We start from the raw sequence: 23,061 nt of genomic DNA on the forward strand, positions 1-23,061 counted from the left end.
GGATACACTGCATCTTTGAACATATCCAACACAGCAATTAAATTCAATTTGTATTTATACGTACTATGTATTTTGTCGAGGAATTGTTGTATAGTGGTTTACAACTGTTAAATTAGCAACAACAAAATCCTTTAAAACATTTGTCTGTAGAGGGCAGCATTTTGCTCTTAGTTGTATTGCCTGCCGGAAATCCATCAGAAGAAGAAGAAGAGGAACTGGCGTCAGTAGCGATTCAACATGGCGCGGGAAACCCGGGAAGAAACGAAAAAGATGGAGATTCAGGAGGAAGTCGAACAAGAAACGGACCGTTTTTCTTCTTCGTCTTTAAAACTATACGAAGCACAGTTTTTCGGCTTCACCCCGCAGACCTGCATGTTAAGGGTCTACAGCGCTTTTCAGGACTGTCTGTACGACATACTACCTGTCGTCGAGAAGGTTTGTGTAAGGCAGCTGAGTAAAGGCGAGCCGGACGGGGCCGAAGACGAGCTCCAGTCCCGGGCCAGAGAGTGCAGCCGAAAGCTGCAGCAGTTTCTCGAAGAGCGGTTCAAGCAGCTGTCGGGACGAATGGAAGCGCTGCTGGTCAGCCGCTGCTTCTCCGTGCCCCCAAATGTCCTGCTGCCCGATGACCAGTCACACCAGAACTACCCCCAACAAATGGAGGTGGGTGTGGAAGCAAAATGCTATGCGATCAACACACTGGATGATAAACAACCGACAGTTTCTTTCAGTCATTTACAAATATTTGTGGTGCCGTTGTCAGAACTTTATATAACCTGATGAAAAAGAGTCTCCTGGTATTAGGTCGTTGTTTGGTTGTACCATTAATCCGGCAGTAAGACCACAAGAGGCAGCTAAAAATAACAAGCTAGTGGGTGGTAGCACAAATCAGTTTTAGAGTAAAGATTTTTATGACGTCTATATACGATCCAATCACCATGAGAAGTGCTTTCGTGTATTTTTGTATCGTCTGTGATTTGACTGTGGTCCTCCTCTGTCCAGGAGGTGCTGAGGCTGGAGTCAACCCTGGCAGACCTCCACAGAGCCTATGAAGCAGAGGTGTGTGCCAGGCAGGAGCTGCTAGCTGAGCTGGAGGAGCAGAAAGAAGTGCAAAAACAGCTGAGTGGGATCCTGACGTGGGTCAGAGAGCTCCAGGCTGCCTGGGAGAAGGAGGGCAACGCCAACCAGCAGGAAAGTTTCAGACTGCTGATGACGTCCATAAAGAAGCTGCAGAAAGCTGTCGGGGAGTAGCAGGTCTAAAACTGAACTCACAGATGTTTAACACACATTCCTTTGGAACTAGTTTCACCCACTCACTATTCATCAGTGTATCAGTGCAGTTTTCAGCTTGTTTGGGGAAAAGCATTAATGCCTCAAGGTGTATAAATAATTTGGACTTCTCCTAAGACCTGTAAACCAAGTTAAAATCTGTATTTTTAAACCAGATTATTAGTCTGCCACTGTCCTTTTGTTTGTACAGTAATACAAAAATGTGCTCTCATAGATTTATTAATACCAGTTAGTTATCCTTTAAAGACTGCAGTACCTTTACTTTAGGTGTAAATAATAAAACACGCGTATGTCCTTTAAGTCATCTAAATTATCCTCAATATTTCGTATGTATTAAATAAATCACTTTGCTTCCTTTTAACTTAAGAGTGAAAATGACTGGGTAGGTATTCGATTCATTGTTGTCACTTTACTAAAACCCATTAGATTGCTGCTTTCATGGTAGTCTGCCCAGCTATTGGCATTGATGATCAGCAGAGGGCGCTCTCTGCTTGTTAGTAGTGAAAATTTAGGGTTAGGGAACTTTATATAAGAAAACTGTGTTTCTTACATTGTTGGTTTTCTGACTGGGGAAATAATTAACCATCAGAGTTTAAAAAAAAATCTCTTTATTTGCCTAGACAAATTATGTAACAAATTAAGTGAATGAGTAAACTACTACACATTAAATGATATATTTGGTGATTTTTTTTTTACATGTTACTTTTTGCATACAATAAACAGTTGGCATGAGTAGTCAAGGAGCTCAACAAAACTTAATCTGGAGCTATAGTTAAGTTTTTAAATAGTAGTATCATGTTGATGAAATGTGTATTAGAAAAGCTGGACTTCTGCTTTGTGATCAGTAGGGGGCAGCATCTGCGTGTCTTTATCCCAAAACTGGAATTTATCATCAGTATTTGAGGGATATTATTATTGATATTTTTTACTTAACGTTTTTTTTACACATTTTGAATTAATGTATAAAATGTAATCTTTCTGTTTACATCAGCTTTTCATGTGATAAAACTTCAATGCTGATCAGTGATTATCTAATAACCATCTGATTAGATGTGATCCGTGGAAGCATACATAATATATTGTGAAGTGTTGCTGCTGACGGAGGTGCGGTTTGGTGTTGCTGATGTCTGATTTATGTCCCTAACAACAACAATTGGAACAGAGAGAAAGTACACAAACAAACAGGTCGAATAAACAGTCAACATTTGTTTTAGCATTCTTTGAACGTTTGTGTGCCACCTGCCTGTTTGGTTTGGCCTGAAAAATGATCAGTCCAAATGGAGAGGTGTGAGAACAACTTTCTCTCACTTTGCTAATGAGGAAGCTAATCATTAGAGCAATTTATTTCTAGCAAACATCAGCACATTTGTCTAATCAATGTCCATTTCAGCTCAGAAATATGTTTCTATCATCTTGAAGGACCAAGACAATTTAATAACATTAATTAGTTATATTTTCTATTTCTGTACATTTGGCAATACTGTTTGAACTTCCAATCAGGAGCACTGGAAGTCAGAGGAACAGAGCTGTTTTACATCCATGTTTTATTTTCTACACACTGTGCTTCAGCACATCACTATTATATTTACAGTAATACCAAGTCTTGAGTGTTCATTTCAGTGTTGAACAAGCTGTGTGGGATTTGTGTGTTGCTATTTAAACAGAGTTGTCTACATGAAGCCAAGCATAATAAGCACCTTTATTTTTTGGGAAATCCTTTGCAGTACACAGCTCCTGCCTTCCTGTCGATTCTTTCCCTCACAGCACCCATTCACAGTCGTTGGTTGTGGGTTCTCTGTCTTAAGGTCAGGCCAGTCCAGAGTGTGAATGTGATTATATTAATGTACATTTGAATCTAACCCTGCTCTTGTGGGCAGCAGTGGCGCAGCGGTATAGCAGGGTTGTCCCGTAACCGGAAGGTTGGTGGTTCGATCCCAACTCCTCCCTAGTCACTGGTGTGTGTCCTTGGGCAAGACACTTTACCTGCATAGCCTCCAGTGTACTCACTGGTGTATGGCGCTCTTTGCTGGGCTGCCTTGAGCAATTTCCCCATTGTGGGACTAATAAAGGTTTCAATTATTATTATTATTATTATTATCAATGTGTGCTGATTTCAGCCACAGTGCATGTCTTTCTTTTTCCATTTAGTAGCAAAATGCAGAAAAATGTAAACTGCTGTCTGCCCTGCACAAGTTAAATTGGAAAATATAGTCTTACACTCGTACATATATAATATTAACTTATTCCATGCAGTCAGACCTTCTCAGAATGGTTCAGTGAGTGCAACGAAGAAGAGATAACTTTAAACAATGCGCTGGAAACTACAACTTAGATCAAAGATCAAATAAGATCTGTGGAGTTTACACTGAGTGCACAGAAATGAAAGATTTTGTCAGTTTCTGCTCAAAACTCTTACAGTTGTTTAGTAAAAATGTTTGTATCAGTAGTGTGAACACAGCTGTCTTCTGTGTTACAATAAATGTAAAAGTCTGTCCTCCTAATGTGTGTGTAATACCTTCTAAGGCCTGTAAAAGACATCAAACATTATGAAGACACAGCTGTTTGCAGCTGTCTGCGCACACTGAGTAATGTGTATGTTGAGCCTGCCGGCAGAGACAGAAATACAGAGGAACAATGAATCTAATCAGCAAGAGAAGGAGCCAAACATGTCAGAGGGAGTGTGTTAGAAAAGTAAAAGTGTTTGTATTTGAGGGGAGGGGGGGCAGAGTAGAAGCAGAAGGTCGAGTTAGAAAGTGTCTTCAAACTTTACACTGCTGCCATAAACAGTTTTGACTCACAGACTACATACACACTCAGCTTTCTGTCTGAGAATACTGTCCAACAGACCTCTGAGACAGAAGAACATGCCTGACCCCTTCTTCCCTTTCTGTAGGAAAACAAGAAGTAATTGCAAACATTGTTTGGTGCTCTTCAGGACAAACCACACCAGTGAATCCGTGTTTGTCCTTGCCATTGATTGCTTTATTTTCCTCCCACTGAATTCTTTTTTTAAGGAGCATCACAGTGTCACTGCTTCTGCCAGATGTTTCACCAGCACGGTTGCTTGGTTCCTATAATATAAAGCCATTAAGATGCTGATAGGCTTTATACAGCTCTGTGTGAACACGTTCATTTATATGTAATAATAGTCCTATAGCTTTGTGTCTCCTGTCACACAGGCCTCACTCTGTAAGCAGACTTCTAATAAACCCATCTATGCTCTGTTTAAAATTAAAGGACTGCATGGTGCAGTGTAAAAAACTCAGTTTTCCATGAACTTATACAACATTTCACTTTCAAAAGCTTCATGGAGATTTCAGATGTGAGGGTTGGAGTTGTGTCATGTCGATGATTGTACTCATAGATACAGTTGTATGTTTGTTCTCCAAGTATTTCAGGAAATGTGTGTGTTTAATGTGTCTGACAGTGTGCGTTTGTATACTTACATATGTACCTGCTGGAATTTGTGACCGCTTTTTATGAGCGTGTGAATCTACGTGTATGTGTGTGAGTGAAGACAGCATATGGACAGTGCCCTCCTTCCTGTTGGGAGGGGAACAACGTGAACCACAGCTTGACCTCTGACCTCCTAGGATCACACACAAAGAAAGAGAGACAGGCAGATACCTACACACATGTACGCAGTTACATGTCCACTCCCAGCCAGCCAGCTGTCCTTACCGACCGACCGACTGACTGACTGTCCCGTTCAGAGACGAGAGAGGAGCCGAGGTGACAGTCAGGCAGGCAGACAGGATTGTTTTCTCAGGCTGTGAGAGAGTGACTGTGGAATCCACTCTGACTTTTTTAAACCCACGTGTCACCCAGCAGGGAAACCAACACACAGCAGCAGAACCTCTTTTCCCATTTTAAACAACTGTAGGTCTCTGTGACGTCACTTGTTAGGAGGAAAGAAATCTCTCCTTGCACAGCTGTGAATCATAACGTGTATTGCTGCCTTTTGCCTGCAGTGAAGCAAACAGTAAATAACAAGCAGCCAAAGCTTTCCTTCAGTGAAAGTCTCCCTAATACTTGCTAAACTTTATACAAAGCAAGAAAGTTTCATCTCCCAATATGTGAAAGGACATGACAACACAGTGAATCACAACAGTAACTTGTGACTTGTTATAAATAATGAAACCCAAATGCTGCCAAAGCCCAGATTTTATCTTCAAGCCTTATATAAATCAATGTGTGGCAGTTGGGTGTTGTTGTCTGTTTTTGATTAATGGACAGACCAGGATAGCTGTGCTGTGCCACAAATAAGACAAAAAACCCTTGTCTGTACTTTATTAATACATCATTGTCTCCATTTCTGTGTATTACTTCTTCAATTCTCACCGTTTGTTGTTAAATATGCTGTGTTCTTCTTATCTGTTCTCAAAGTACACATGACAGTTTAACATGTAACTTGTGCAACTTGCTTGTTTTGTGCCAAGTCTGAGATCAGTCTGACAACAACGCAACACATTGCTGACATACTCTCACAGATGTCATAGTTTTGTGTGCTTACAGTCCTTCTTGCTAGAAAACACAGTGCGTTGTGTCTGTTGATATTAATTCTGTTGACTGAGAGCATTAATAGCAAGCACGTAGCCATTATTTGTTGTTTACAGAAGAAACAAAAACAAACTGACTGTGCCAGCAACTCAAACTGCCTGTGAGCACGACCCTCCAACCTCATTTTGCATTATTAAATTCCCACAAACCAACTAAAGACCAAAGTGACTGACTCGGTAGAGGAAGATGTTTTTGGTGGTTAAAAACTCGCCTAATGAGGGAATAAAACAGAAATGATCAGTTTCCAGCAGTTCGGATTGAGCCACATCCGTGAGGGCTGAGTGCTTTTTGCAGACTGTGGTCCTCATGTTGCTCTCAGTCTCAGCGCTCTTTGGTTTCTGAGACCCCAAGTAACACCTCACTTAAAAAAGTGCAGGGATGATAGATGCTGAATGAGATCTGCTGATTACAATCTTTATTCACCACTATTGCTCCTACTGTGTTGACAGATGAGTGCTGTGTCTCAGTAGAATGAATTCTGATAGATATTCCAACAGATCACATTACAAATGATCCTATCGGTGGACTGAAACACCTGTAACACGCCGCAGATGTCCTGAGTACTCACCGGTCTGTTATCTATAGGCTGTACAGACAAAGAAGCAAGGACCAGTGTTTAACCTATCAATACAGCACACCTCCACCGCCTGCCGCAGTTATATGATCTTCTCAATGCCTTTGCACTGATAACGGCAACAATCAGAGGACAAAAAGATGAGTATTGAGAGAGGAAAGAAGTGAGGTGAGAAGGGAAAAGAAGAAAATGAGGTGAGGAGGAGCAGAGCAGCAGCTGGCAGGTGTCAGGAGTCACAAAGGACCATCTGTCCATTGAGTGCCATCTCCACACACGCTACATTAAACTTTCTCCCTCACAACAACATGCCTCACCAAAGCCGCTTTCTGTCTTTATTTAGCTTTCATCTTATTTTAAATGAACGTTTATTCTTCTCCACTGACTGATTGGTTGGCTGAGTCACTGCTGGGTGGTTGTTTACAGTAAAATACAAACTGTGCCTTCTAAATGGAGAAAAAAACAGGCAGTGTGGCTAACCTGCACCTTGTGTGTGTGTGTGTGTGTGTGTGTGTGTGGTATGCTACCTCTGAACTCTGCGAGTTCCTCAGAGTTGCATACAGGCCTTCACAGACACTGTGCTGGCCTCTGACCTTTCACCTCAAACGATCTTTCTCCTGGGAGGTTTACACATGTTAAAAACTTTATGCAGACAGCAACTACTTTCAAGTTCACAGTGGAGTGTGAAAACCAGGAGCGTGCACGGTCAGATGTCTTCTGTGGTATTTCTCAGAGAAAACAACTGTAGTCAGAAGTATGTAGACATCAGAGTACAGCTTCCAGTAAAGTACAGTTTTCATTCTAGTGGATCTAAAGTGTTTTTTACACAAACCAGTGAAGTAGTCCTGCACTTAACTAAGACTGTTTTCTGATTTTTTGTTTCCACTGGAGCCATTGTCATATGTGTTTATGTATCTGAGCTCAGCAGAAATGTTGAAGCTGAAATATGTTTTTCAGGGCAGCTCGGATGTCACCTGGATCTCCCTCACACCCTTTAACACACTCCGTTGATCTCCTGCTCTTCTTCCTAAAACAAATCTCTATTTCATTCTCCCTCCTCTCCTCACCCCCTTCTCACTCTTTCTCTCCTTCCTTCCCCATCCAGCAGACAGAGGGCGGATGCTGGCAAACACTTCCTCTCTCCACGAAGTTACTTCCTGTCTCTGGGAATCCATTTCCTGTTCACAGATACTACAACAGCACTAAGAGCATTCCTCAGGCATCTTTCTATTACATGAACACACACAGATAAGAATCTAAGCATCATTCACTGCTCTGTAAGTGCTAGACTTATGGCTGCATGTATAATCAGTTTTCTTCACCTTAGGATCATTACTGCGTGTAGGTTAATGATTTTATTGTCCTTTTCTGAAGTGGTATATATTATATGTTATATTATTGTTCTTGCTGTAAGTGAGTCAGACAGGTTGTCCAACATTGAAAAGGAAAAACATCAAGCAAGAAAGATGTGTGTCAATAAACGGGAAGAAAGAGTGAAGATGAGGAAAGTCATGAAAAATAGAGTTCTTGCCAGGAAACAGACATGGTTTCCTGTGGTGTTAACACTACGAGCCTGAATGACACACAGGAGCTCCCCCAACACACACACACACAGTCTTGTTTCTAATCAGTGGCAGTGTTATCTACAGGGGGAAGTGTTTATATTTGTCTAAAAGGTTGGACCTCCACTTAGGGCTGGAAGCGACACAAAGCCTGAATGGATCAACTCAAATGCCCACACTAACACACACATGCACATGCACCTGCACATAGTGTGTTTCAAAACAATGTATGTGAATGTCATGATATGCACATAGTGGTTCTCACTGTGTTCTTTGTTTCCCTCTCTCTGTTGAGCTGCTCTATAGTCTTCAGCTGTCTTTAGACTGCTCTTTTGACCAATAGAACAACCTATAACAGACCGATTTTCTATACAGGAGTGTCCCGTGCTTGTCCATGTCAAAAATATAAACAACAAAGATGTATCTTGCAATATAGAGTCAGTTTGCCAAACCATGCAGAGATTCTTATAAAGCAAACAAAGTAATAGCTCTTAAATTAATAACAAAATATTAATGTGATTAATAAGTCTTGCTTAGGAGGATGCAGAAAAACCACATATTTGTGACATCACACTGAAGTGTTGTAGGCTACTCCACAATAAACCACAAAACGTCACTGAAGTTGTCTTCTTAAGTTATGTTACCCTCACCGCTACACTTCTGTTATTATGACACAACTAATACATGTTCAGTTGCAGAATGACAGGCCAAGGTTTGTTTGAATGTTTTGCTGAGTAACCATAAAACCAAAAACTGAACATTTTGATAGAAAAAGACAAACCGTTGTTTTTATGTTTGACAAAAAATGCACACATGTAAATGTGAAGATGAACTTGTCTTCATCAGCCCGTTAGCCCCTGTTATTCTGGCAATCCAGCTACAAGTGACCGAGTGTTGTTTTTTTGGAATAGGTGACAAAACACTGTTTTGTCTTGTGATACAAAGTGGAAAATAATGGTACAATGGACTGTGCTAACTTGCCATCATGCTAACGGCTCCAGTGGTGACTGCGTTCAGGTTGCAGTCTCCACTAGAGGCGTGGGTTTGAATCTCACTCCTGGCAGCTCAAACATTTCACTATGCATTGTACTGTGTACAACTGTGTATGTGACAAATAGAGCTGATTTGACTTAAGTAGGTTATCTCTGTGACAAAGAACAAGCTATTTAATTTGTTCTTTGTTAATATAATACAGTACCCTTGGAGATACTTTACATGGTATTATGTAAGGCTTTTAGGATAACATTCCTTCATCTTTACACAGCCAGTTTTCATCAGGCTGACCAGAGGAATGGTTGTTGTGTATCACATCTGTCTGAATAACTCTGGCTGCTCCAAAAGTGATATAAACTCCATGAATCTTGTTCATATGGTTCTGTAAACACATTACAAAACACTGTGATCATTATCACAGTGCTGACTGTGTTCATACCATCAGAGTACCAGTGAGGAAACACGCCATACAGGAGGGTCTGTTTGGTCTGTTGTACCGCTGCTGATGTGTTTGTTCATTGTTGGTCCAGCCTCCTCTCTCCCATCTGCCGCTACTCATTAGCATGGAAACAGGACCGGGAGCGTTTTCACACATACACACACTGGCCATTAATCAACAAGTCAGACCAGGGTCCATTCCCACACATACACACAACACACATGAAAACAAAGACTATACACACATGGACACAGCGTTTAATCACAGAAATATCCCAGAGCACACTTTACCAGAGCCCGACCACTCCTCTCGTCTCAGCGGATCAGGTCTGGATACCCAAATTTTTTCAAATCTGCCAAACTAGTGACATCTCAATCGCTTTTTATGTTAAGTGATGACTGGTCCCCTGACTGGCGCCTTGAGGGAATACGATAAGATTTGTTCCCATCAGCTGTTCTCCTTTTTTTGTCCACGTGGTGAATTGGCAAGTATTATTGTGTGAATTTGTGCCTAATTTGTCTAGCCATCATGAATGGCAGCATTGAGGAGAAGAATGTATTCCCATGAAGTGATAGCACAAAGAGTGAGTGCTGTGTAAGGACAAACCATGAAGGAATGTTGTTTACATTCCACGTAAAGTATCTGTAAGACTGTTTAAAACATCAAATACGAACAAAGAATGAATGAAAAAGATTTTAGGCAGTGTCAAATTGTGGTGCAGAGATCACCTACATAGGTTAACATGATGACCAGCTAGCACTGTGCCTTACCCTCACTCAATGCAGGATTTAGTCGCCTTGTGCTCCAGCACAGAATGACAAATCTGGACATTTATAGGCTTAAAATGATCTGACCATAGGGCTGGTGGTTATAAAGACTACCCAAACTTTTGCAAAGGGCTGAGCTGGAGGGGTGGATGATTGATACAACACGGCTACAAACGGCCCTTTTTACAACATTAAGCACATTATGTGAACCTAAACAAAAAGAGGGCATCAGATCCTGGTCGAGAACGGATCATCACAAAAGGCCACCACAAAAATAAAAGAGAAGCAAGAAAACAAGTGACAGGATCTTATCATTGGTATCTGAACATCTTTAGAAACTGAGGTGTGGTGATATTGCAATTATCAAACCTCATGTCTCTGGTGAGCTCAAGATAGAAAAATCTGACGGCAGGAAGGAACACTTCCTGTGTCACGCTTATATACATGTCATCATACATCTTACAGGGGCTCTGAGGGCTTTGTGTAGAAGCATGGAAGCAGCTATACTAAAATAAAGTAGGACTTTTGATGGGCAACTTCAGGAACAATTTGAAGAAAACATTCCGAAGTTTGTGAAACACAAGAAAATATTTCAAACCACAGCAGACTGCAGAGACAAGCTGCAGTCTCACCTGAAGAGATGAAGTCAAACTAAATAGAGAGGCAGAGAGAGAGAGAGAGAGAGAGAGAGAGAGACATCTGCTGTCTCTCTCTCTCTCTCTCCTCCCGTGCGTCCTCTGTGGCAACATCTGCTTCCTCCACTGCTCTTTCCCATCATGCAGTGGGTGTGTCCTTTGTGTTGCCCCATAGCTTCATTGTTCTAGCCAATCATTGTCCTCCCCAAGCTGTTCCCACGATGCACCAGTAATGACCAGAAGGTGCTGATGGGAGCTGGTGTCTCTGAAGGAATGACTCTGCCTTTACAACCAACTTTAACCCCCAGGGAGAGATGACAATAAACAAAATACAAACAAAAACAAAGCTCTCAAATAGAACCGAGACATGTGGGTTGTTTTAATCACTTTTGACTTCCAACTCCATCCAAAAAAAACTGCGACTTGTAAAGAAAATATGTTAATGACAGGGAAAGAAATATAAGAATCGAGTTGTGCAAATATAAACAGATTGAGAAGATCAGAAAAAGAGGAGGAAAGTGGGGGTGAGATGAGTGAAAGAGAAAGATGGAGCTCTGGGAAAAGATCAGAGCCTGGTCCCTGGGGAGCTGCGACAGATGAAGTAGCTGAATAAGCTGTCTGTCATTGTGTGACTCGGGCTGCTGTGGTCACTTCGTTTGTTCAAACTCAACAATGGAGGATGGCTGAGAGAGAAATCTCTGTTTTCCCACAAGATTTAGCCCAAAAATCTCTCGTCACTGGTGTTCTGTGTTTGTGAGTGGGGATTTGACCTATAGTGACAAATTGAATTGCTAATAATAGACAGAGAGGAGAGGGGTGTAAAGTCAGCAGTCATGACGCTGTTTCTTGAAACTGCGACTCAGCAGAAATATGAGAAGAAATACTTTACCTTTGCTAAACACATGTACAAAAAAACAACTTTACAATTTCACTAACTTGAATTTGTCCTTTAGGTGTGAAGAAGGGACTCTGTTATTGGTGTGGTCGGAGAGATATGACATTCGAACTTGACATCCTTTAGAAGTGATATCGAACCGCTTTATGCTTTAAATTATGGTCATAAGAATTCACAGCTGGAAACCTTTATTAGTCCCACAATGGGGAAATTGCTTAAGGCAGCGCAGCAAAGAGCGCCATACACCATACACCAGTGAGTACACTGGAGGCTATGCGGGTAAATTGTCTTGCCCAAGGACACATAACAGTGACTAGGGAAGAGTTGGGATCAAACCACCAACCTTCTGGTTATTGGACAACCCTGCTATACCACTGAGCCACTGCTGCCCACAATTGGGTGAAAAGCTGTGCAACATTATGTAACATTATATGTTTCACAGCAGCAAAGCTTCAGCAACTTCCGCTTTTTGCTTTAGTGAGGTTTGCAGGCTGATGGAACTGAAGGTGGATGAACAGGTTGGTGTATGTTTTCCTTATTATAAATAGGTACTGTGGATTTCCTGCAGACTGGGGTGTCTACTTGCTGTCATTTATACCTAATAGTAAAAAAAAAACCATCAGAGCAAGGTTTTTCTAATTATTGTCAACACCTGTAGTCTCTTCATAAATGAGTGGCTCACTGTCTACTGGATTTATGGTCATGGATCAAGCACCAAACACATTTCTTAACATAAAAAAATGAATTGACAGGAAACAAGGTGGGAAGGAGTTTGATAGGTGACAATCTGAATCAGGGACACTGCACTTCACGATTGGCTTTTCATAAGCAAACCACACTCTTTCAAGTTTCAGCCGTTCCCAGAAAGGTGCTGTGTGTGTGTGTGTGTGTGTGTGTGTGTGTGTGTGTGTGACAGGTGATCGGTGCACAAAAAACAGAAGGGTCAATGGCCAAGTGTGAACTTTTTTCCTATTCCCTTGTTACCCTAACACACACACACACATTCAAAAAAGATCTGTGAGAGGAGAGGAGTGTATGAATGGACAGATTAATCAGATTATAGCAAAGACACACTTAAACAGCCTGTTCTCTGGATTAGTTACGGTCCTGCCTACTCCCTGTCAGAATAAAAAAGTGTTTAGTGGAGAAAGAAGTTTTTGAGTTTGTGTTCAGATGTTTTGTCCATGTTTGTGTCCCTCATAAGTTCAGTTTTAAATCATACTGTGCATGACTCTAAGAAGACAGTAAAATAATTGTTCAGGTCTTGACCATAAAAGAAACTGATTGACTAAACATTTCTCTATAAATTTGACCATGAAGAAGTTTCGATTTCCCCTCAGAAGTTCAAAGAGTGCTGTTCTTTATGTGCAGCAGGGTAGCATATGGCAGCCAGTGACCAGGGCTTTGTCTGACTATTGACACCAGAGAGATGCAGAGAGGTAGGACGCGAGTGTGCACGACTGTTTCAGGGGCCGGAGGACAGCCTAACAACAACAAAGGACCAGCTTTAAGCCTGTCTCCTGTGATTTTCCAACTCAGCGAAAAGCTATTGTAGCCCTGAAAAAAAGTTAAGTTAAAAAGCTTAGCATGGTATGTGCTAACAACTGCCTGCTGCTTGTGTAATACAAGCAAATACTTTCTGAGCAGCCACAGTCGCAGTCTTTGGAAGGGCAACCGTCACTGTGTCTACAGCCGGTGGGCAGGTCACTAGTACAATCTGCTGGTCTGCAAAGTCCGTTGGGATGTGAAGGATTCTTCACTCACATGTGATGTGACTCAGTATCAATATGTGGGTGAATAAACTGATTATAACTTCAGCCAGGACATGAACTCTGTCTCTGTCAACACTTATTACAGTTTGTCCTCTGCACTGATCATCTGTCATCCAATTTCACTGTGTGTGTTTATATAAGACTGCAAACCAGATGAGAGTCTTTGATGAGTACTTCTACGCTCCCAGTGGTCGCTAACTCACTCACTCACACACACACACACACACACACACACATTCATGCATGCAAAGTAGTCAGGCAGGGGCAACAGGGACTAAATCCAGAGTGGTGGTTTCTCTCTCCAGCTATAAATACCCCTCTGCTTAAAACAAGATCATCCACACACACACACACACACACACACACACACACGTACTCACACACTTAAATCTTACATAGGGGCTTATAGTAAAAAGAAAAAACTTCAGAAACGCATTAGAACAAGAACCAATATAAACACTCTTTGTTTCTCTTACACACATAAAGTTGTCATATACACACATACTCATAAATACACACACACACACATAAATACACACATACATAAATACACACAAAGAGATGGATCTGGCCTCAGAGGAGGGTTGCTAAGCGGTCTATGATTATGGGGTGTGTCTTTGTCTCATTTAGTGGTTCCACAAGGAGACAGTCTTCTGCTGTGTCAGACAAACACACACACTCACACACTCACACACACACACGTGTATACACACACTTACACTATCACTTGGTGACAAAATATGCCTCAGCTTCAATTTGTTAGCTTTTTAGAGCTGCAACAATATAAAAATAGCTGCTTATATCTATTGATTGAGCTACTGATCACACCAGGAAAAAGGATCAAACTCATCCCAGAACACACTTGTTATATTTCAATCCTCTTTTATTTTGGAAAAATATTGCGCTTTTTTCCAGTAATAAAAATGACAGGCTCTGTACATACGACTCTTCTCTTAAATACAACACAGTCACAGTGGTCTCAAGTGCCTAACACATACATGCATACATACATACTTACATACATACATTATCTGCCAGATAAAAACAATTCAACTTAAATTAAAACAGGCTTAACAAAAAAACATCACAACAGAAATGGAGCACAAATAATTACATAATTAAATTAAAAGAATACATTTTTCTTTAGATAACAAATAAAATAGAAACAAATGATCCTAACCAATGACGGGCAGGGTGATGGTGTCCTTTAATTGGCTAAATAGTGGAAGTCTGGGAGTGAAGGGGAGTGGGAGTGGGCAGTGCATACATCTGACACCATACACAGGCTTTACCCTTCTGTACACTCACATACTCACACACGCACACTCGAACGCCTCCATAGTGCAATGAGGTCTTGGCAGTTAAGACTAATCCTTTGTAGGTCGGCCCTACTCGGAATAAGCAACAGCATCATTACAGGTCAGAAAAAAGAAAGACTGATGCCCCATTCTTTTGACTCCAGGAAGTGTAACTGGATAAGCAGGTATTTAAAAATCAGAGACAAATTGATAATAAAACCACCACTTATGTTTACTTTCCTTTGTTTGTCATCTAACGCTGAGTGTTTTCCAAAGTTGCCCTGCCCAAAACATTGCTCTACATGTCACAACTTTTAGGGGTCAGAGGCCAGTATGGCCCAACAGAATCCATGTTGGATTGATCTGCAGTCACTACTGGAGTCTTCACTTCTCTATTTACTGCTGAGAACCAGCTCAGCTCACACTGTCTGTCAGTGCTGCAGAGTTACTGAGATCTTACCAATGAATTCTTAGTGAATATATGTCAGTAAAGGGACTTCTGACATAGACACCTCCACTCTGCAGCACTGCACAGATCCTGAACTATGACAGATTTTACACTGCATTGTAAAACCACAGCACATAACAGTACTAACACAGTACTTAAAAAGTTCAGTACTCCAAAGGTACTACAACGTCTATTCAAACAGTACGCCATGGTACTACAATTTCATGTGTCAACATCCAAGTCAATATTCCGCTGTTCATCAGGAGAGAGGAGATCTTTCTGTCACGGGCAGGAAAGCTTCCCGTTATAAAAGTTCTTCATCACTTCTCTGACAGTCTTCATTTGTCCGTAGCACTGTTTCTGTACAAAGTCTGTACAAGTGCTGGCCAGTCGTCCATGGCACTGAGTCAGCATAACACCTACATCCATCGAAGGTACAAAACACCCAGAAGTCATCTGCAGTACTATTGTAGTACTGTAAGTCCTCGCCATGTAGGTACTGACTGTGCGCTGGCTTAGCAGCACCTCGGCTCAAAGTCCTCTGGTACATTCCAGGGAACAGCAGCAAACAGCAGGAGTAAAACCTCCCGGAGACAAGCTGAGCTCTACTGCTCAAGGCTGGTGTGTGTGTGTGTGTGGACCGCCATCAACCAGAGGAATCTGGCCTGATCGGGGCCTTGAATGGCATCATACCTGTAACATAGAAAGGATCAGATCAGAGTCAGTGATTGGTGTTGACAGACATTTACTTTACTGTAGTGTCTCTAATTGTATTGTTTTGTGTACTCACCTCTGTAGCAATGATACATTCATCCTTTTGGTCCGATATAACGTAGACGGACTGATATTTGGTGTCTGTGGTACACTGGTACCGGCTGTCACTATGGTATTCAGCATCACTGGTTGACTGGAATTTGACGTCACTGGTGGACTGGTATTTAAGATCGCTTGTCGCGTGACAGTTCAAATCAATGGTTGACTGATACTTTGCTTCGCTGCAGCTTGCTGACTCCACTTGTTTGCATTCTGAAGCATCACTGTGGGACAAAGAAGAACAAACCTGTTTAGAAATGCTGTTCTTTACATAACACACGCTTTCACTGTTCTTATAGTGATGTCTGCATTTTAGGTAAAATGTTAATTTTAACAGCTGTGTACCTGTTGTGTCTCTTCCTGTATCTCTCCTCTGCATCACACTCATCCAGCATTTCACATTTGGCCTCTGGCTCATCTCGTTCCTCTTCTTTACACAGTGACAGCTCCTCAGGCCGGACCTCGTGGACCAGGTTGTACTCCACACTAGGGTAGCGAGTTTTAAAGCCGTTCTTCTCTGATCCGTTGAGCCCGCTGATTCCACTGAGACCACCCAGAGACCCCGCGAGGTCTGAATGGTAATCTGCCTTCTTGTTGGTGTTTTTAATTGATGTCGGCATCATAGCACCCAGTTCCTTGTCGCTGCGGAGGCAATTGTTGGTGGTCGTCAGGTTGTTCATGGTCTCATGGCTGTCACTGTGGACACTGTCACCATGGTGACTGTGTCGGTCCTGCAGCTTGACCCGAATGTAGACCACCAGCACAGAGCAGCCAATGAGGATCACAAGAACAAGGAAGACACCGGCACACACGGCAGTCCAAGGAAATCCACTGTAGTCATCCTCCAAATCTTCTGTATTTCCACTTTCAGGGGAAGACAATCTGCGATCTGGTCCATCCACAACTGGCTGATGCTCTGGTAAGAGGAACTGGCAGTTGTGACCGCCGTACCCTGGAATGCAGGCGCACACATATCGACCACCACGCTCATGGCAAGTGGCTCCGTTGTGGCAGGGATTGTGATGGCAGCGGGAGATAGGTGAGCTGCAGTTTTTGCCAGTATAGCCTGTAAAAAAGTAGAGGTTAAAAATCTGAACGTTTAAACAAAACTGCATAAATAACTGATGTAAACACAGAGGAATGTCAGCGCTGTCATACCTGGAGGGCAGGTACAGGTGTAGCCGTTGACTCCCTCCTGGCATGTCCCACCATTCTGACAAGGAAAGGACAGACAATATCCTGAGAGGCTGCTGCTGCTGTCTTCACAGTTTGGACCTGAAAATCCCTCAGGACACTGACAGAGGTAGGAGTTCACCAGATCCACACACTCTGCACCTGTGGAGGAGGTAGAAGGTAAAATAAGGATTAGTCTCAGCTGTTATTTCCAGTTGTACTTTAGCTGCAGGTAAATACAGATGATAAAGTACCATTTAAACAGGGGTTTGAGGAGCAATGGTCTATCTTCTTCTCGCAGTTAAATCCAGCATATCCCATCGGGCATTGACAGAAGTAGCCACCTTCTGGGTTGTCGACACATCGCCCACCATTGAAGCACGGGCCGTCTGCACAGGTGCTGGCGCTTAACTCACAGTTGTTCCCATAGAAACCAGGTGGGCAGGTGCACTTATACCCATTCTCGTTGTCCTATTTTGGATGGAATGTAAACATTGGTCACACACAGGCTTGTCACCATGATTATACACTGTTTGTTTACATATCCCCTCCTATCCTCTCTCTCTCTCTTTCTTGTAATACTCACAATGCAGCTGCCTCCATTACGACAAGGGTTTCCAGAACATTCATTGACTTCAATCTCACAGCTGGCACCTGTGAATCCAGGTAAGCAGGAGCATGTGTAGCTGCCCTGGCCAGTGTTGGTACAGGTGGCTCCGTTAAGACAGGGCTTGTGGTGCGTACAGTAGTTAAGATCTGGAAGTACCAACAATAAACACTATTAATAAATAATATATTTTAAAATGGAAAGCAAACAGGCTCATTCCACTTGATTACTCAGTCAAAACTGTCATCAAACTCACCCTGGTTGCAGAAGAGCCCACCCCATCCCTCCTGGCAGTTGCATTGCCAGGGTTGTTGGCAGGTGCCATGGAGGCAGCCTGGGTAACGGATGCAGTCATCGCAGTAACGCCCACTAAAGCCCACACGACACCTAAGAATAAAGCGTTTAATATCATTAATATCCAAAACATGGGAAACAGAGACCAGAAAAAACATGAAAAGACGAAAGCAACTTTTTGTACTCACTTGCACTCTCCTGGTTTGTCACAGTAGCCATGTTCTTCATCACATCCAGGAAGGCAAATTGCTGCAGAGTAGGAAAAAAATGTTTAAGATGAATAATGGAAAATTCTTTATGTTTGCTCTCCATCAATGTCCCTTTCACACAGTTATTTGCTCTTTCAGCCTGTCTATTGATCTGCCTGTCTGTCCGATATATTCACCTGGCTATCTGTCAGTCTCTTCGGTTCTGTCTCTGTGCATAGAGACTATGGGGATAATCAGTGCCCTGAGGTTCGTCACGACCACTGGTTGTACTGCAGAACTTGCTAAAAATGTTACCTTTCAGCTTTAACAGCCAAACAAGGAGCTACGACAAGTTTGGTCACCAAACAGGGGAACCAGCCAACAAGCCTTCTCTTTTAACACGATTGCTCTCCGACACAAAAGCCTCACACACAAAGCCTCCTTTCTCCCCTTGACTGTGGGTCAGAAGTCCCTTTTCTCACCCTTGGCCTCTCCTCTTCTTCCCCCTCCCTCCTCCTTCTGACCCTCCTCTCCTCCTTTTCCTCTTCCATCCACCTATCCCCTCCCTTCTGCTCCTCTCTTCTTCCTCTCCTCTCCTTTCCCTCCTCCACTCCTCCAGTCTCTCTTCACTCCCCTCCTCCTCCTCCCCCCAGGGCCAGCTGGCCTGTGTGGAGCTAACCACCAGACAGCTGCTCCATTGTCTCCTCTCACTGAGCAGCTGCCCCCTCCACAACAATACACAACCCCGCTCGGCCAATCAACAGCCCGAGCCACAACAATACAAGACCCCCACTTGGCCAATCGGGGAGGAGGTTTGGGGCGAGGAGGCCCCAGTGGTCTAATGGAAGGCACGCGGCGTGTGAATTACTGAGGAGACACTGCGGCTCATTAGAATGGAGGCCTCTAGTGCTATGGGATAACTAACTGATGCCTGTTGCACACGGGCCCCACATGAGGTGGAAAAAGTCTCTAAACAATAAACAATAAAGGGAAGCAAATGACTGCTGCTGAAATTAACTTTGAGAAGAGTTTTTACAAACCATGTAGAAGCTCTTTAATTAGGATAGAGGCATTTTCCAACAAATCTAATGTAAACATGCATTAGTATTGAGTGTTGCAGGATCTGACATTTTGTGTAAACATCAGCAGCTACTACTAATGACTGTACCTTCAGCTTATCTTTCCTACAAGCCGCTGCCAGTGGGTTTAAATGTTAACTTCTCCACAAGTGTTTGCCCCTTTTATTTCAGACTCAACCTATTTAATAATAAGCAAACCCACTTACGTTCAGTGCAGTACTGTCCCTTCCAGCCAGAGTTGCATATAATTTCTCCACGCTCGCCACAGGTGAAGTGTCCAAAAGCATCATCTCTGGGCCGGCAGAACACAGAGCAGCCCTCTCCGTAGTAGTGCTCATCACACAGGAAGCGGTAGGAGTAGCGCAGCTCAGTCCTGCCGGCTGTCTGCGTGTCCTTGGACCATTCTTCCCCCACAGTGAGGTGACGCTGGGTGGTGATCCTGCTGATCAGTCGATCTGGGTTGTCTGTAAATAACACAGCTTCTGATGAGTCATGTGTTGTTATTGTGTCATTAGTGAATGACATACAGCGTGATGTTGCTGTTTGATGCTACACTATGCTATCAGTATTGTAACAGGCATTGTCAGATAGGTAGATCAGTGATAACACAACACCACAGGGGCAAAGTCTCAGAATGTATTTGAATTTAGCATGTACCATTCTGGAGCTACACATAAACATATTCTAGTCCTGTTTGATAAGTGTGATGAAACATCAGCCCCTTTTCCACAGGTTTATATGAAGAGATGAGCTTATTCTTCCATGTATATCGGTAATTGTCACATTACATACATTTTTGACAACAATTAACCCTGTATGTCCTGCTGGTCCATAATGGCTGAGCACTAAGTGAAAAATAAGGCCACCATTACCCTTCTGCTCTGTCTTTGAGTTACACTGCTGCCTTTTCTGGCTGTCACCCACCTGTTGTCAGGTCGTCCAGGGAGTCAGTGTGCAGAGCTTCAATGATCAGTGAAAACGTCCCCTGAGGAGAAACAGAGAGAGTCAACAGCTGCTCAGCCTAGAGGCCTCCCTCCCTCCGCGGAGCAGCAGAGGGCCATTAAGAGGCCTCCCAATAAACTTCACAGCCTAATTCTCGTGTTGATTAGGGGCCTAATAAGGCCTGCTACCTGCTCCTCTTTCACACCCTTGCTACTATCACACTCTGACACTGCCGTAAAACCAAACGAGGCGGAATTTCACGCTGTGCTGCCAATGATGTGCCAACTCAGAGGATGTTAAATTTCCCACCACGGCTAGTCGGAGGAGAGGAGAAGCGTTTGGTGAAACATCCCCCTCCTCCTCCTCCTTTTCTCTCCCTCTCTCTCTCACACACACCCTCCTCCCCTCCCCGTTTTATCGAACCAAAGAGCACAGAAATACTACAATAGCCCTTCTCACACACTGCTGACAAAGACCCTCACAAGTGTTGAGTTTGGGAGCATCTGTTGCTTCAAAGATAATGTGTCCCACTGGAATACAGCTACAATCATTTTACAGTGCGCAGTGGGTTTTCATCACTATATTAGCACTCAGAGTTAAGAATTCAGTTTATGCGTAAAGTGTCTACGCGAAATCTGAACTTTGCATCTTTGTAGAAAAATGCGTAAAAGTGTTAGACTGCAGCTTTTACTTGCTTCCACGTTGATTTATTGCATAGAGCTGTCATTATGATAAGCAGCAAATCATCACAATATGTCCATAAATACTCACTGGCCACGTGAAGCCGAAGGGAAAGCGGATTGGGTTGGTGAAGCTGTCCGCGTTTGTCTCTGGCACCTGAAATGAGTTGGAGCCGAGAACGGGGGTCACAGACCCACCATAGGTGCAGGGAGGCTCGGGGGACACGCTGGCCTGGTAGTGCTTCAGACAGATCCGAAAGAAAGTCTTGCACTCACACTGCTGGTTGCCCTGATCAGCGGAGCCTCCTGGGCAGCAGTTGCCGTTCCCAGTGATCCCCTTCTTGTTGAGAAACTCCTGCAGCTTCAGCTCAAACACTCCAGAGCACAAAACCTAAAAACACACACACACGATAAGTCAATGTTTGCGCAGGTATCTGCTTAACTAGACTGTTTTTAAGCTGTGTCACCACAAAACAAATGCAGCAAACGCAGCGTGTTTATGTTGTTGAAACCTGGACCTACCTGGCAGGTGAGCAGGGAGAGACTGACAACCAGGAGCAGACACAGGCGTCCCATTGTGCTGACAGCCTCTCAACAAGCAGTGAAAGCTCCACAGGTCCGTGTAGCCCGGCTCAAACAATCATGAAGAAAGTTTTAAAAGTTTTCCTTTGCGTCACAGTCAAGGTGAGTTTTTGACACGCAGGAAGGAAAAAGAAGTGAAAAATTTCCTTTGTTGTATCTGTCTTCTGATCCTCTATTTTCCCATAAGAGGCGTCAGTTTGTGACAAACACAACTTAGGTTTTACAGTGTAAAGTAATCCCAGCTAAAGACCTCCTGGAAGAAGCGTGAATGAAATCCCCGATGGAAATATAACTGGTAATTCCAATCAGCCGGTGTAGAAGAAGCCTTGTTTATTTTTCCACTTGGTTGCTCATGAAATGTTGATCTGAAACACAGAAACAAATCTGCGTCTCTCCCTCTCTCTGCCTCTCTTGATGTAACAGTGCGTATGTCTGATGGATCTCCTGCCCTGCGCAGGGTTTTATATCGGGCCAGCAGGCGAAGGGTAATAAGATGCAAATGAGCCCCTCTGCTCCTCTTCTTCCCCACCCTCCATCGCCACCACAAGTCCGCCCCGGGGCCATCACAAAGAAAGAGGAGGAGGGGGAGGAGGAGAGGGGTGCACACAACTTTTTTCTAAACCCGCCCCCTCCTCTCTTTCTCTCAAAGGGACAGACCAAATGGCTAGTGAGCTGTTAAATGTGCAACAACCCCTTGCTTCCCCTGATGCCTCCCTCCTCCACAACACACACAGGGCCCATTTACATTCCGACAAATTCTTTAACCTCTGCACGAAATCCTCCACTCCATCCAGAGATGTATATAGGCAGCAGCCAGCCTGACGGTGGCTTCTCATATTTTTGGGGTTATGGTGAAGTCTCGGCTGGCCTGTTGCTGGTTGGGCCAGCCAGCCAGTCAGCCGTCCCAACAGCGTTACAACGACCATCTGCTCCGTCACATTCCTATGGTGTCACCCCTGCCGTGTTTTTCATACGTTCACACCCCAAAACAAGTCGATCTGTTCCTATTAGCTCATGTTTATTTCTTGGATTTCAGATTACCGTCGCTCCACGTGCGCAGTTAAATATTTGCTTTCCTAATTTAACACATTATGTGTGGTGTTGGTGCAATGACCTGATAGTTGGTCAGGTGCATCAATTTAGCCTCCATCATCCTTTCCACAAAAAACACACAGCTCAATTTCACCATTCATAATGAACAGCGTTAAATTAATTATTACAGTCTTTGGGTGTTCGATATTGTTTGAGGGGGAAAAAAATCTATGGGCATAAAAACTAATAAAAAATCCAAGCGCACAATAACGCACCAAAATACGCACATGGCCTCAGGCCAACACACGCAAAGCGTTTTCACCGCACGCCCGTGCGTCTTCGGTAGAAGCAGTAAAAAAAGGGCTTGGTGGTGTGTCACTCGCGTGGCTGTCATTAGGGGACTTTGTGAGGAGAGGGTGGGGGATGAGGAGGAGGAGGGGGAGT

The 23,061-nt window shown here is 43.3% G+C and overlaps 2 protein-coding genes across 2 annotated transcripts; one reads left to right on the forward strand and one right to left on the reverse strand.

The window, feature by feature from the left end:
• Window positions 1-220: 220 nt before the first annotated feature.
• On the forward strand, window positions 221-2,028 carry mis12 (MIS12 kinetochore complex component). Its single transcript, XM_028402197.1, has 2 exons — window positions 221-660; window positions 1,000-2,028. Exons 1-2 carry the CDS (start codon window positions 238-240, stop codon window positions 1,246-1,248), a joined length of 672 nt encoding a protein of 223 aa, XP_028257998.1. The 5' UTR covers window positions 221-237; the 3' UTR covers window positions 1,249-2,028.
• A 13,582-nt stretch (window positions 2,029-15,610) lies between these two features.
• On the reverse strand, window positions 15,611-21,617 carry dldh (dihydrolipoamide dehydrogenase). Its single transcript, XM_028401791.1, has 12 exons — window positions 21,526-21,617; window positions 21,095-21,394; window positions 20,306-20,366; window positions 19,588-19,845; window positions 18,303-18,363; window positions 18,077-18,207; window positions 17,800-17,969; window positions 17,468-17,684; window positions 17,199-17,375; window positions 16,386-17,106; window positions 16,018-16,264; window positions 15,611-15,920 (listed from the first exon to the last, which is right to left on the reverse strand). Exons 1-12 carry the CDS (start codon window positions 21,577-21,579, stop codon window positions 15,915-15,917), a joined length of 2,403 nt encoding a protein of 800 aa, XP_028257592.1. The 5' UTR covers window positions 21,580-21,617; the 3' UTR covers window positions 15,611-15,914.
• Window positions 21,618-23,061: the final 1,444 nt, after the last annotated feature.

This window comes from Parambassis ranga, chromosome 3 (assembly GCF_900634625.1).
Source record: "Parambassis ranga chromosome 3, fParRan2.1, whole genome shotgun sequence".
Lineage (NCBI taxonomy): Eukaryota > Metazoa > Chordata > Actinopteri > Ambassidae > Parambassis > Parambassis ranga.